Source organism: Peromyscus eremicus, chromosome 12, assembly GCF_949786415.1.
Source record: "Peromyscus eremicus chromosome 12, PerEre_H2_v1, whole genome shotgun sequence".
Classification (NCBI taxonomy): domain Eukaryota; kingdom Metazoa; phylum Chordata; class Mammalia; order Rodentia; family Cricetidae; genus Peromyscus; species Peromyscus eremicus.
In genome coordinates this window covers 45,285,528-45,301,384 of record NC_081428.1, presented here as the reverse complement: position 1 = coordinate 45,301,384, position 15,857 = coordinate 45,285,528, and the positions used below count along the sequence as shown (strand labels likewise).

General features: G+C 39.5%; 1 protein-coding gene across 1 annotated transcript in view; it reads left to right on the top strand.

Annotated features, from left to right (window-relative positions):
• Positions 1–15,857, top strand: part of Ift57 (intraflagellar transport 57) — a 58,230-nt gene that overhangs the window by 17,322 nt on the left and 25,051 nt on the right. Inside the window, exon 6 of the mRNA XM_059277117.1 lies at positions 10,339–10,461. Coding sequence (XP_059133100.1) covers positions 10,339–10,461 — 123 coding nt within the window. The remainder of the gene's footprint in view (positions 1–10,338; positions 10,462–15,857) is intronic.

Here is a 15,857-nt window from a genome sequence, read left to right as displayed (position 1 = left end):
GCCTCTCACATTCCCTGCAGCTTGGTAGGTAAGCCCTACCGGATAGAAAACCTGGCGACCCCTCTTTACTACCTTAATGTATTGGAAGCCTGCACCTACTAACTTGAAGAATATGATGTATGGAGTTACTATCCTCCGTGGACTTAACTTGTAAAGGACTGCCTAAGCAAGTCACAGCACAGCAGGGACCTCTCAAGCACTGAGGACAGCGAAGGCCCTTCCTCTGGGTGGTCCATGCTGAGGGTTGTGGAGTTGGTTTGTTTGGGAGGAGGCGTACTGCCCAGAGCATTTGTTTACTTTCAGATTTAAGACAATGTCTTTATGGCCAGTCTTATTGTCCAAGTTTCCCATATAGCTTCCTTAGCCCTGATTGTGAACTTGCTAAGCATACCTTTCAGGAAACAGCCACAATTAATGAGAGATGTATGGTTTCCCCAAGTTTCACCTGTTGATTAATTATCTGGATTTTGAGATAGCCTTTCTTAGAAGGAGAACTTTATGAACTGACACTTGGCTTTGAGGCTGGACCACAAATTTCCACATTCTCCAATCTCAGAGTGTTCTTGAAACTGGGATTTAACTAAGTCCCCCCCTCCCCCCCCTGCAGAAGGAGGACAGCAGTGGTGCCCTGAAGTCCTGAGGGCTGGGCAGGACCTGTTGAAGGTCGTGCGTGCTGTAGCATGTTCAAAGATCAGAGTGGGCACGCGGAGGGCAAGCTGTGGTGGCAGAGTGTCAGGGAGGTGTGCCGGTCACTATGTTTCCACATCACATTTGTCGTGTGCGAAAGCTGCCAGCACATCCATGGTGGCTTTGCCGGCACTCCCATCCATTATAAAGCCCCCAGAATCACAGCCACGCTGTTCTGTCTGCATAAGGCAGATGTGTCACTTTCCAGCCCCAGTGAAAAAGAAATGAGCAGGAGCTATGCGTGCTCTGCTGAAGTCTATTTTTAAATGCCCATCACTTCATTTCAAAACATTTTTTCAAACATGCCATAGATACTATTCTTCCTTGAGATGCTAAATTTGAGGTTTTAGAAACCCAATCCTGAGTTATGCAGCATAAAACCAAGTCTCTCAAAAGCCTTAAACACAATTGGTTTTTAATTACTTAGAAAAAGAAAAAAAGAAAAGAAAGAAAAAACTCATTGTACCAAGAATGAGAGACTTTTTAGCTTCAAAAGCAAAAGCTGAAAGGAAGTAAAAATAAAGCCTTTGGATGCGAACTTCACTGTAATTTTAGACTGTCATCCAGGCAGGTCTGCTGTCTTGTAGTCAAAGCAGGGACAGGGATGGGTTACCTGACGAATGCCTTAAAGTAACTTGAATGTTATTTCACTTCACCTTAGACCTTCTTTCTCAACAAAACTTCCTTTCTGAGTAGTATAGGGGAGCTCCGTTGTAAAACATGGGTAGTATGGTGGGGGCGGGGATGGTGAGCAGCTGGCTGCTTTACAACACAGCTTGCCTCATAGTCTACCTTGGATTCTGGTCCTGGCCTGAAGGAGCCATTTCTCTCCTCTCCTAAATCATTGATTTGAGAGGTAGGGCTGTCTGTGTTGTGAGAGAAGTAGTCTGTGGTTGGTAATCTGCCAGAGGAAGGATTAAAATGCCTCACATTTGACTGGGATGGGACTTTATGGCTAAGTAAATGCTTTTCTTTCTCTGGCAGCTAACCTGTACCACCCCGTCAGTTTTATATCCACCGGAGAACAGGAAATGTGGGCCAGAGAAGAAAGCTCAGCCTCCCTCTGCTCAGAGAAGGCTAAAATGGCAGTTCTTGCTGGGTGTAAAAGACAGTTCACTTGATCTTTAGTTAGCTTTTGAATCCGCACTTGAATAGACATCCTTATTTCCATCTTGGTCCTTGCAGACTTAGCAAGAATAGGGAACAAGGACTTTTCAAGGTCCTTGCTCAACTCCAAGTCTGAGCCTTAAAGGTAGATGCTATGACCAAAATAGCCTTTGATGAAAGTCCTGACTGTATGTTGCTAGCCACACGACCCTAGCAAGTTAATTAACCTCTCCTTGACGCTGCTTTCTTATCTGTAATGTGGGGACACGATTTCTCCCAGGCTGCTTTTGAGATTAATATAACCTAACTTGCGGACAGACTGCACCTGGCACGGAGCTGGCACAGACCATGTGCTTGCTTATTTCTTAGTCTGTAAGAGTGTTCACCTTTCCTTGAGGCTGGGATCAGTTACCACACTTGTGTGCGCAGTAGGAGAACTAAAAAGGCCCTACTCCCTTGATCCAAACAGCTCTTACGGCTGCTGTCATCTTTAGTAAGAAGGCTACATAGGGGACAAGCTATCAGTAAGCTTGCATTTCAGTGCAAATTAGGAAACCCTGGCACTGTCATAGCTTAACTTTCATCATCTGTCACATGGGTTATGACTGGTGGCCACTAGACTGCATTTTCTGTCATATGGTTTCTCCTACAGAAATGTCACAAGAGAATTTTTTAAAAATAATGCGTTTGTTTTTCAGGTATCATTTGCACACTGTTCTTACATAAATGAACACACTGTTTCCTGAATCAACACTAGGAGTAAATATTTACTGTGTAATTGAGTGTGTAAGATGGGCACCCATAAGATGAGTATGGTTTTAGTCCTCTACCCACAGCCTCCAGCCCTTCCTCATGACTCACTCCTAGAAAACATTGGTGTATTGCATATCTGACTGATTCATGTTCACCAGAGACTTCTATGTAGTCACCATGACATGTGGATGCTACATGTGTCCCTTTTCATCCTTTCAGCTGTAGCTCAAGGCCATGTGCTCTACCACTGTCTGATCTTAAAGTCAGTTAGGTTTCAACGGTCTTCCGTACTTCCTAAGTCCCACCCTGTCCTCTTCCAAAATACGGTCACCCTGCTCAAACATTTGAATACCAGTGCATGACTTTTATAAGATTATTCTGGCTCCATTAACTTTTGAGGCTTTTTTTTTCTGCCTCCAAGTTTGTGTACATAGATTGTGAAACAGTAAGATTCTGATCAGGCTTCCATTTGCAGTTTAGTGACCATTCATGTACAGAACCTTGTTCTTTTATTCACAAACCCTTATGTTTCAAGTTAAGCCAGTTTCCTCCTTGGCTTTCCAACTTACGTAACTAACTCTTTTTCTCTGTGTATGTGTGTGTGTACATGTGTGGGTTTGTGGGTGAGTGGTGTGTGTGTGTATGTATGTGTGAGTGGTGTGTGTGTGTGTGAGTGTTGTGTGTGTGTGAGTGGGGGGTGAATGGTGTTTTTTTGTGTGTGTGTGTGTTTGTGTGTGTGTATGCACGCGCATGTGTTTGCCTATGTCTGTGGAGGATGACCTAGGCTGTCATTCCTTAGAAGCTATCTATCTTGGTTTTTGAGATAAGCTCTGTTATTGTTTATTCACAAGTAAGCTGGGTGAGCTGGGCAGTGAGGCCCAGGGACATCTCTGCCTCCCCAGTGCTGAGATCAAAGCACATGCCACTGAGCCTGGCTTTTGTTATCTGGCTTCTAGGGGGTTGAACTTAGGCTCTGTGCTGTCAAGGCAAGCACTTTAGGGACTGAAGCACCACCCCACCCTTCCATGGCACCCTTCTGTCTTTGTCTTTAAGTCATTAGCTCTACCTGCTAAGGTTCAGCTCAGATTCTCTCTCCTCAGTGACACTTCTTGTCACTCCACCCCAGTCAACCCTGTGGCCCACAAACCTACAACACATAGATCCTTATGAAGCAGAACTAGAACACTTCTGCGGGAAGGTTTTTGTTTTCTTCATTATTCCCGGACTAGCACAGTATGTGGCGATAGTAGGCACCAAGTAAATATTTCTCTGCTAAGTGAAAGAAGCTATCATACCTTACTTGTAATTCTGCCTCTTCTCCGGCCCAAAGGACAAATGCACATTCTGTGACCTAGATTTTCCGTGTTCTCCTCTCTAAGCCCCTGACCATGCTTCTCATTGTGATTTTTTTTCAAGCTGTGTTCATTCCTATTTCAGAGTTCTGGCTTATTCTATTTTCGTCATTGTAAACACCTGACTTTCTCTCTCCTCCACTGCTGCTCTGCATCCTGTACATCTTCATAGGGATAAATTTAAATCTCACTATTGCCATAAAACACACTTCTTCTTTTCTCATTTAAACCCTAAAGCCTGCCCACCTATATTCCATCTTATTCTTGAAAGTTAGTTAAAATTTTATTTTTAACTGCTTATATTTTACCCCTGGCCCCCACAGGCACCTTCATACACACACACACACACACACACACACACACACACACACACGGGGGGGGGGGGGATACTAATGTAGTCACACATGTTTGAAAGCTGAGGAGGGAATTGCCTAACCTTGAATTAAAAGAAACTGTGGGGGAAGAGAAAGAACAAGGTTATTTAGATATGTCATCAGTTGCCAGATTTGCAAATCAAAGCCTGATCAAAACTTTATTGTTGCCACGATCTATGTACATGGGATGTGTAGGCAGAAAAATGCTTCAATGTTGATTATTTAAAAAACGAATATGTTTCCTGTAAATTAAAGCACTGTAACTCAAATTCTAATAGGTCTTTTAATAAAAACCCCTGAGCCAGATATTGGGATAAATGCTGAAAGATCGGAGACAAAGGAACAAGCCACCTCTTACTTCTAGGACTCCTCAGCCTGAAAAGCCTCTAGTTCCTGTCTCCTAATGCCTTATATGCCTTTCTCTGCCCAGCCATCACTTCCTTTCTAGTGCTGGGATTAATGGCATGTGTGCTTCCCAAATACTGGGATTAAAGGTGTGTGCCACCACTGCCTGGCTCTGTTTCTGTCCTAGACTGAGTCAATCTCATGTAGTCCAGGGTGGCTTTGAACTCACAGAGATCCAGACGGATCTCTACCTCCTGAGTGCTAGGATTAAAGGTGTGTGCCACCACTGCCTGGCATCTATGTTTAATCTAGTGGCTTGTTCTGTCCTCTGATCTTCAGGCAAATTTTATTAGGGTACACAATGTATCACCACAAAGCACAAAAGAGTAGAGTAGGAAAAATGTGAAACACTCTCCACATCTCAGCATCTAGACATAAACATTATACCTTTATTCTTTTGTTGCCCTCAGTTTATGTAAGATCCTGCTATTTCAGAATCTGCAGAAGGTACATAGAATTGTTTGTGCTTTTTATGTAAATTAGGGTGGGAATGGCTGGCATAGAAATAGAACAGTAAACTAGCTTAGAATCCATGAAATAATCCAAATATGTGGCAAAATTAATATATGAAATGTCGATCAGTGACAGAAGTTGAATAATAATTCATATTATTATTCAAATAATAAGCAGGCTATTAATGTGGAGAAAAAGCTAGAGTCTTCCCTCATTGATTTTGCCTATGTAAACTCCCCATGGATCAACAGGTAGAAGAAGAACAAAGTAATAAGTAGAAACATGAATGAAAAGCATTAACCTCACGGGTACAGTTAGACATGATAATACATGATATAAAAAAACCAAAGTGAAAAATAAAACACTAAGAAATTGGAATGTATAAAATCACATAATTTATGTTAAAGATCAGTGGGGAGGGGTCAGGAGAAAGTTACAACACAAGTGATAAGAGATGAGATTTGAGATCTGCCATCGTGTTGTGTACAATGTACCGTTGTGACTCTGAAGGTGGCTTTGTTGCCTCCACAAAGTCTTGGGACTATTTCATTTCTTTATTTTGGACAAAGGCTCATATAGACCAGGCTGGCCTGGAACTTGCTCTGTAGCACAGGCTGATCTCAGACTCATAATTCTGTTTTGGTTGCCAGCCTGAGTGTTGAGATTGCAGTCATGTGTCCCACACCTAGGTAGGACTATTTAGTCTTGGCAGTTAACTCCATTTGAAGTTTATCTTGGTAGATGTATGAATTGAACTCTTCAGATGAATTTAAGTGTGTCTATAAGGATGTTGTGTGTTTATAAGTATGTGTACATATTATATATGTTTTTTAATTTGGAGAACATATACACATTCATATACATGTCTATATATATATGTATGTATATAATACAGTCTCTGTTTAGATATTTAACTGTCTTGTCTTATTAATATTGCCTGGGAGAGAGAGACTACTTACTGGTACAAGGCTCTGGGAAGACTATTAACATTTCATGTTTGATCTCTGAACTGACTTTGATCTTGTCCCCACTATTTGATCCCAAGGTTCCTTTATGGGAGGGTTTGGACTATTATCATCAATTCTTCCTTTCACAGCGAGGATCACCTCTCATTTCATTAGTCCTCCTTTTACCTGAGACTAAATTTCACGTCTATTAGCTGACCTCAAATGCTTCCTTCCTAAGAAGCTGTAAACCCCTTGCAGGCAGGAATTAAAGCCTTTTATCTTTCCAAACCGAGTACAGTACCTGGATTCCTGCCTCAAATGTTCTAAGAATTTAACAAATGAATTATTGGTTCAGCTAATTAATTATAAGTAAAACTACTAGATAGCCTATGTCTCCCGACTTCTAATTGTCTCTTCCACAGCAGTAACTGGAAAATGCAGTTTCTTGAGAGCCAAGCTTGACCTTATTTAATACTGCTCAAGAGAAGGACCCAACATTTTGACCGTATCAAAACAGCAGTTTTGTCTTTTATTAATAGCCACACATAAAATACCATTTGATAAATGAAAAGAAGCAGTTTTCTCCAAGTGTTGTAATTTTTACATGATTTATCTTTGATAGTTCATGTTTACAGATGTTGAGAGATGTTGAATGAGGAATAAGGTTATGAAGTAAACATGCAAATATGGAAACAGACGTGGAGGAAGTTAGTGGTACTCTCCCAAGCCTAAGCTGCTCTGGTTCTCTGGTTACCTTTTCTTCTCAGCAGCTGGGCTGTTTCTCTGGTACATTACGGCCTGAATGAGTAAAAATGTGTGAGTGCCTGTATTAAGTTATCTTAAGATATTGGGAGTAGGCGTTAGTAAATTAGTGCAAAAGAGAACTAAATAAGCCAGGAATAGTAAACAGGACTTTTTTAAAGGGCCAGTGTTAAAGTACATGCTTGTGCACTGGAGCATCCTAACGCAGCATTTGGTCTTCATCCTACAAATTCAGATTCTGGGTCCTAGCAAAGCAAGGCCACTGTTGGAGGAAAAGACTAGAACTGAGTATTTCCACAGATGGAAATCCTGTGTCCCAACCTAAAGAAAATGCAGCAGGTGGTCCTTTCTTTCCAGGTTTGACCATTCTAGAATTCAGCCTTTGAAAGGTAACAAGGAGAAGAGGCAGAAATGAAGGGATGAGGTTGAATAGTACCAGCTCTGGGTTCAATCTACCACATGTGGCTTCACTTAATTTAAATGATGGCTCCATAATTCAAACATTTTATGTCAGTGACCACAACATCTACATTCTATTAAGAACCAGGCCAACTTGCTACTAAGATGTGTCCCCTTGGCTCAGTCTGGCTTTGTGGAATTGTGATGTGGAGCCCTTAACCTGGGTATCCCACCCAAGCTTCGAGTGGTTAAGGCAAACAGTTTCACTTCCATTAGCCCTGCTACTCTAACCTGTTTGGCGCAAGTGAACTAGTCAGAATTGGGGCCTTCGTGAGCCAGAGTAGTAACCAGATGTGCTGGTGAATGTGCACATGCTGCCCTTCCCAGAGCAAGCGTGTTACGAGTGCCAGAGCAAATCAAATGATAGAGAACCTTTCCCTGCCTCTCAGCCCCCGCATGACTCATGCTCCCACAGACTTCACATATATCTGCCTTGTGAACCTTGCAGCCCCCTCGAGTTCCCAGCTCTGGTGCTCAGTGCTCCCGTGCTGCCCTGCGTTTACTTTCTACACCACACAGTATTCTCTGAAGTGCTCAAAACAAAGGCTCCAATATTAAATGGGCGCTGTGGTGCCTGAGATCCAATCTTGAGCTGTTTTCACTTAGATGTCCACATTTTACTGTGACACGTACTTGTAGTTTTTAAAAAGGTACTTTATAGTTTAAAAAACAAGTACTTTGAGGCCTTCTAAATAGAATAGAACTGAATAAATGCAGAATATACATAATCAAGTATGCATGCACACGTTAGTTATCTATCCTCAGATAATGGGGATAGAAGTATAAAAGCAATAAATCCTCTCTTTAAGGCTCTGAGTCTATCAGGACTTGTAATAGGTAGGAGATGCATAACTGTGTCAGCATTATACAGTCTTGTGAATAAGTTCAGTTACTAGAGACCTCAGGCTTCCACAAAAATGCAAAACACTGTAAGTAGACATTTAAGAAATGTCTTTCAGTGGTATAAAATTCACATTGAGAGTGTAATTTCACTATGATATTTACATAGTTTTTAAAGTTTTATGTTTACATGGTGTTTATTGTTGAATTTTATATTACAGAGCATTTCAAACATCACAAAATTAGAATTAGATAATGGCCTCTTATGCACCATTGCCTGTTTTTAAGTTGTTAATATTTTTTCAATCATGTTTCACCTAAGCTTACTTTTTTTTTGTCCCAAAATATTTTAAGGTGAATTTCAAACACCATTCAACTCATCTGTAAAAGCTTGGCATATATTCTAACTTATGAGGTTTTTGGTTTTTTTTTAATATTAGCGCTATACCAAGATACACCTCTAGAATTAACCATTTCCTAATGTCCAGCAATTTCTGGATTCAGTGTCTTGATGGTCTTCACCCTATCACTCAATGGCCCAATCAGTAAAGTGCTTTCCAGGCAAACATGAAAACCCACATGAAAGCAAGGTGCTGCATGCACATCTGTAACCCCAGCACTGAGGAGCAGAGACGCACAGATCCCTGCAACTTGTCCACTAGCCAGTCTCTCCCAGGTGGTAAGCTCCAGGTTCAGTGAGAGACCCTGTCTCAAAAGATACTGAGGAGATTGATGGGGAAAGACACACAGTGCGCACACACACACACACACACACACACACACACACACACACACACACGCATGCATGAGTTCCTGCTTGTACATGTGCACATCAACACATACATACCATGTAATACACACATACAACAATCATAAATGGCATTTTACAAAGGGATAGGAAGATGGCTCACAGGGTAAGTTTCTTGCTATTGAAGACTTAGGACCTAAGTTTGGATCTCCAACATCCATGTAATGATCAGGCATGGTGGCAAATACCTATAGCCCTAGCATTGGAGGGTAGAAACAGTTTCTGGAAGCTCCCTGGCCAGCTAGCCTAACCTAAATGAAAAGATCCAGGTTCAATGAAAGACATATTTCAAGAAATAAAAATAAAGTAGGAAACAATAGCATATCTCATGCCAAGCCCTGGCCTCTGCGTATGCACACTTAAGTAGCAAGTAGCAGACATACACTCACACACACACACACACACACACACACACACACACACACGCATGCATACACACACACACGCAGACACACACACACACACACACACACACGCACATGTATAATCACTTGGGTGCAATAAACATTTTAAAAATTAAAATAAAAATATTTTATATATTATTTTTAATTAGAATTCATATAAGGTTCATGTATTTAGCTATTTATGCTTCTTGTATCTCTTATTATATATAACTATTTAATTTTTCTTTAGAATCACTTATAATTGATCAAGGGAGTTTAAAGCAAAAAACGGCCTTCAAAATTAATGCTTGGGGCTTTATTTTTAAATCATTAATGTGTAAATTTTCTACATTTTTAGATTCCTGGCATGTAATGCTAAAATGAGAAAAGCAGAGGGAGGGGAGATTTTCTTTCTGTGATTCAATGGCCATGAACTGACTTTGTCATTCAAGGTCAGCAGCCAAAGGGCCCTCCCCGTTGGAGTTGAAGCATGTCTGTGTTATGTCTCATTTTAAAGTGCCCTGTCCTTTGACCTGGCCAAAAGACCAGTCTAATTATGAATATAGAGTTTGTAAATACTAAACACTTCATGTCTGAAATTGTATCTCTTTTTTTCTTTCACATTTTGCTTTGTGTTTCTGTATCATAAATTCAACTAACATTTTCTTACCAAACATGAGTATTTGTATTTCTCTGCTAATACCAGTTAAAATTCCTAAGTGGTATGTCTATTTGGTAAAATCATCATTGAGTTCAATCCGATATTACCCAAACATTATCCACTATAAAATGATCAGATCATATATTCACCTCATTTTTAAATACTTATTTTGCTATTCTACCAAATTCTCTTGCAACCTGGGTGGGAAGACAGAAAAGACTTTCTACCGCATTATAATTTTAACACTACTATCCTTGATTTAAATTGTGCAGTGCTGCCTAAATGCCTCAAGATTTTTCCAGTTCTTTTTATAAACTCCAAATCTTGTGATATCTTTCCTTTCTTAGGACACAAACGAGTCTGCCAAACAAGAAGATATTTTGGAATCTACGACAGATGCTGCGGAATGGAGTCTAGAAGTGGAACGTGTACTACCACAGCTGAAAGTCACGATCAGAACTGACAATAAGGTACCAGAGAGAGAGCACATTTGCCCCAAGAACCCACCTTAGAAGGTGCTTTCAGGTTGAGAATGGGAGAAGTGGGGGAAGGTTTAGTGTTCAGCATGCTGGCCTGTGGTTTTCCTGCCTCAGCAACTCCAGTGTTGAATTATATGTGCCTCCTTGCCTGGTCTGTGCTTATCTTAAGAAGAGTTTAGCAAATTATTGAATGAATACTGTATTACAGTACGAGGAGAAAAAAAATCTTTGAAAGAATTCTTCACTAGGATTGAGGAGTTTTTGTCAAAAACTTTAATGTAATTTATTGAAAATCATAGTCTCTTGAGGTCAACCAGAATTTTGTGATGATACCAGTTGCTAAGAACTAAAAGATGTTTTAGAACTTGCTGCTTAGCACAATTGAGTGTAACCTAGATGTTGTCTTAGATAATCTGTACTGTACTATGGGTGACTGGAAGTTAACACCCAGGGCAGGGTTTCTGCCCATGTTCCCAGCACTAAGGTGGTTGAGGCAAGGGGATCAGGAACTCCAGGTCATTATTAAGAAGACAAGAAATATATAATAAGACAAGGATTGGATAATTGAACAAGGGAGTTGCTTCTGAATCAAGGTACTGCTTTTTGTTTTGTTTTGGGGTTTTGTTTTGTTTTGTTTGCCTATGGTATTATAAGTAATTACTTTAGGGTGAGCAAAAGCACATAGGAGAGCTGAGGATTCAATTCTCACTAACTTTAATAATCTCTGCATAAAGGACTAAAGGGACATCTAGGTAATGGGACTGAAGAAGAACTTTCATCCATAGGGGCTAAACATAAACTTAGAATTAGGGAACAAAGTTCTATGGAAGATCATTACTGGAAACCACAGATTTATGTCTATGCTCAAAGTAGGAACTCCACAAAGATTGCTGTTTTCTGAGAGTCTGGAAGAATATTCATCCTTTAGCTATGTCCCCCAACCCTTAAGAAGTAGCCTAGACTCCAGCAACATCCGAGAACAGGGTAAGGCTGCAAGAGTTATTAGACAGTGAGAGACAAGTCTGTCAGGATCAGTGGAAGAATCCTGCAGCCTGGTCACTCTGCTTACCCAGTCATTGTGGAGAACAGCTGGTATTCCACCATACTGGAGGTGAATGCTTTTTTTGTATGTCATGTGTAAATTATCTATTAATAAGAATTTCTTCACTGATTAGATCTCTCCTAGAAGTCAAACCTTTCAAAAAGAAGTAATGTGTTTCCTTTTTTTTTTTTTTTGCAAAATAAATGCCATTTCTAGTTCTTTGATTTTTGTCAGAACAAATTCTCTTTATGAAATTAAAAAGTCACTATTGTGATTCTAGATATAATAACATGTTAAAATAACTGTGTAGTTGGGAACAGTTTAATCACAGAAGAAAGCAAATTTAACTTGTTTATTTCATTCTAAGTATACTCTTAGAGTCAGACATCTCATTTAGAACCTAATGGGTTTTGTGTGTGTGTTTTAACTACAGTCACTGATTTCCACACACTAGAAGTAACCAAGAAAGAAAGGGTGTAAGCAGAGCCACTAACACTATATTATTTTGCAGAAGTAGGTGCCGTTCAGGTTCTAGAGTGGACCAACTCAGAATCCTGGATTTGTGAAGAGTCAGTGTCCCTTGGATTTGGGAAATAATTAACTAATTTAAAATTGGACGCTGACTCCCACCACATGCTACCAGCTTAGTCTCCAGAGGATTGACTGTGCCAAATTATTTATACAGTCAATTGTGTGAGCAACATTACCAAGAGCAGATGTTTTGATTTCTCGGGATTTTTTAGGATATGAGGATATTAGTTTGAATTTTGGTTCTTATGGTTAAAACATACTGACCGAAGCCACTGATACTTGATCGCTTTGTCAGAATTCTTTGGTGAGTCCTTTGATCCTTATAGCCAGTGTTTCATGGCCTCTTTTTTTCCTGAGCTCTTCAGATGGACCAAAGGGAAAGCATAGCATTAGGGTCAATATTTATTCAGCTTAAGAAAAATGAAATTATACCATGATTTAAAAGCATTAAGAATCTAGTGAATAGAAAATGGATTATCATCTCTCAAAAATTAAAAAAAGAATAAAAAGTAACTGAGATACATGTGAGTTTTCTTCTCAGATGCCCTACCTTTGACGGTTGCTGCAGCTGAGGGGCACATCCTACTTTGCCTTGACCTTGTCCTTGACTCTTGACCCTGTCCAAATCACACCCTTTATTTGGCAGATAACCTTTCACTCAGCACAGGCTACTTGGGACATTTAGAACGATTTTTATTTCATTTCATATTTGAGGGGAAAAAAAAGAAATTAAATATTTGGAGAGCCAATGTGTTTTACTGGTTATCACGTATTAATATTTGAATAGCTTAGAGATTCTGGGAGGCACATAATAAAGGGTCTCATTATTTAAACTCATTATAAATTTATTTTAAATGACCTTACATTAGTAGTAAATAAGTTTCATATTTGTCTGCCACAGGATAAAAGGTTTTCCACTTTTCCTCTCAAGCTAAGTTTTTATTTCTATGCTTTCTTGAAGAGAATTAAAAACACAAAGGAATCTTTTAGTTTGGGAATATGTTTTTTGCATATTACATTTGTAAAAATAGATTCCTTCCATCATATGATAATACTTTCCTTTGAATCCTTTCCATAATGGTGCAGTTGGGTTTTGTTTTGTTTGTTTTGTTTTGGGTTTCTTTTGCAGGGGAGGGGGGTTGGTTGGGTTTTTTTGTTGTTGTTTTTTGCTAAAGGAGCATGTATCTGTTATATGGTACTACTTGCTACTGTTGCCTATTTCCAAAGAATAGAAACTAATTTTAATATTAGCAGAAACAAAATAGAATTAGGAAAAAGAATACGTGCCAAAAATACAAATAATGTGTACTTGACTGAAGACAAAGGTCTGGTTGCATGCTAATCTGAATTCAATTAAAAAGCTTCAGGACAGCAAAGGAAACAATCAAATGAAGAAACAACCTATAGATCAGAAAAAAGAAACTGCCAGGAAAAACTATCTAACCTATAGGATTGGAAAAAAAATATTTCTAACACAGAATTATTATCTAACATCTGTAAAGAACTCAAAAACTTGCCAAAGAAAGCACCAATCAACAAATAGGCTAATAAGACAAACAGTTCTCCAGAGAAGTACAAATGACCAATAAGCATGCAAAAGGAAAAAAAAACCCACAACATTCTCAGCTATCAGAGAAATGCAATTAAAACTACGTTAAGATTCTATCTCATCCCAGTGAGAATGGCTATCATTAGGAAAACAATAACAAACGCTAGCAAGACTGGGGCCTGGTAGGGACCCTTATTCACTGCTGATGGAAATATAAACTGATGAAACGTTATGGAACTCAGCATGAAGGTTCCTCAAAAAAACAAAAAACAAAAAAACCTATATCATATGACCCAACAATACAGCTCCTGGGCATATACCTGAAGGATACTAGATCAATATACCCTAGAGACACTTACACATCCATGTGCATCACAGGGCTTTTCACTTATACAGGATATAGACGCAGCCAAGGTGTGCCTCAACAAATGAATGAGCCAAGAAAATGTATATATGCATAATAGAGTTTTATTCAGCAATAAATAAATTGTGTCATTGGCAAGAAAATGGATGCTACAGGAGATCATTATATTATGGAAAATGGAAAATAATAATTCAGATGAATATTGCATGATATAGTATAGATACATGAAACTGTTATGCTGGCTAGTTTTATATCAACTTGACACAAGCTAGAGTCATCTGAGAGGAGAGAACCTCAATTGAGAAATTGCTTCCATACGTAGGTAAGCCTGTACGGCATTTTCTTAATGATTGATGGGAAAGAGTCCAGCCCATTGTGGGTGGGGCCACCCCTGGGCTAATGGTCGTGGGTTCTATAAGAAGGCAGGTTCAGCAAGTCATGAGGAACAAGCCAGAAAGCAGCACCCCAAGCCAGTAAGCAGCCCTCCTTCATGGCTTCTGCATCAACTCCTTCCTCCAGGTTCCTGCCCTCTTTGAGTTCCTGTCCTAACTTCCTTTGATGATGAACAGTACTGTGGAAGTGTAAGCCAAATAAACTCTTTCCTCTCAAGTTGCTTTGGATGTGGTATCACGTGCATACATGCCCCCACACACACACACAAGCACACAACCATATTATATATGTACATATATGGAAATTGCAGAGACATTGTTTGGGGGAAGGAAGGAAATTAGCAGAAGAGGAGGAGGGTCAAGACAGATGATGATATGGAGGAGAGGTTGAGATGGTCAGAGAACATGATGTATTCTGATGAAAATGTCTTTGTGAAACCCATCACTGTACATAATGAATATACAGCAATAGTTTAAATTCAGTTTTGTTTTTAATTATGAAAGTAATATGCAAGTAATGTTACAAAGAGGAAGGGGCTGGGAGTGTGCAATGAATTAGATCTAAAGTTTATTCATTTTTCTAGTTGATTTTTGTCTACCTGACACCAACCTAGACATATCTTGGAAAAATTATTTCATAAGATTGGCCAAGCAAGTCTCTATTTTTTGATTAATGATTGATAGGAATGTCCAGCTCATTATGGGCAGTAACTACCTCTCCTAGACTTATATAAGTTGGTCATGGTATCTTAGCAGAGCAATAGAAAAGTAACTAAGACAGAAGTTGTTACCAGAGAATGGGCTGTTGCTGGGACAGCCTGACCATGCTGTTTTTTAGAGAAATGTGGAAGATGTTGAGACTTTGGACTAGGAAAGCAGTGGAAGGCTGTATGCAGAGCTTAATAGACATCCTAGTAGGAACTGGAAGACAATAGTGCAGAGAGCAGTGTGAACTATGGAGGCCCAGCTCAAGAGGTTTCAAGGGGAATAATATTGGTAACTAGGCTAGGAACCATCCTTGTTATTGTTTAGCAAAGAAAGTGGTCTTAGGAATCTACCTGAAGCTAAATTGAAGAGTGTGGGACTAATTTTGCTGGTAGAAAAAATTTCAAGACAGCCTTACATTGACTCTGTTATGTGGTTATTAGTAATACTCTTGTGCAGATCTACAATGAAAAAGAGTCAATTGGGCAAAAAGAAATACAAAATGTACATTTTGAGGAGAACAAGAACACCGAGAAATTTAATATTGGAATCATGTTGTGCTGAAAGACATTGGGAGAAATGAAATAAAGGGAGTTGAAACCCTCAAGGTGAGACTCTGCCCAACTAATCATGCAACTTCTAAAAAGAAAAGGCCTAAGGAGTTATCTACTCCTAATAGAACAGCAACAAACCAAGTTCATGCAAATGTAATCCAAGGAGCAGGCCAGTTTCCATCCCCAGCAGGCAGCAGAACTTGGCAGCATTAATCACATGGTTCTGGCTTTAGAGTCATGAAGGACACAG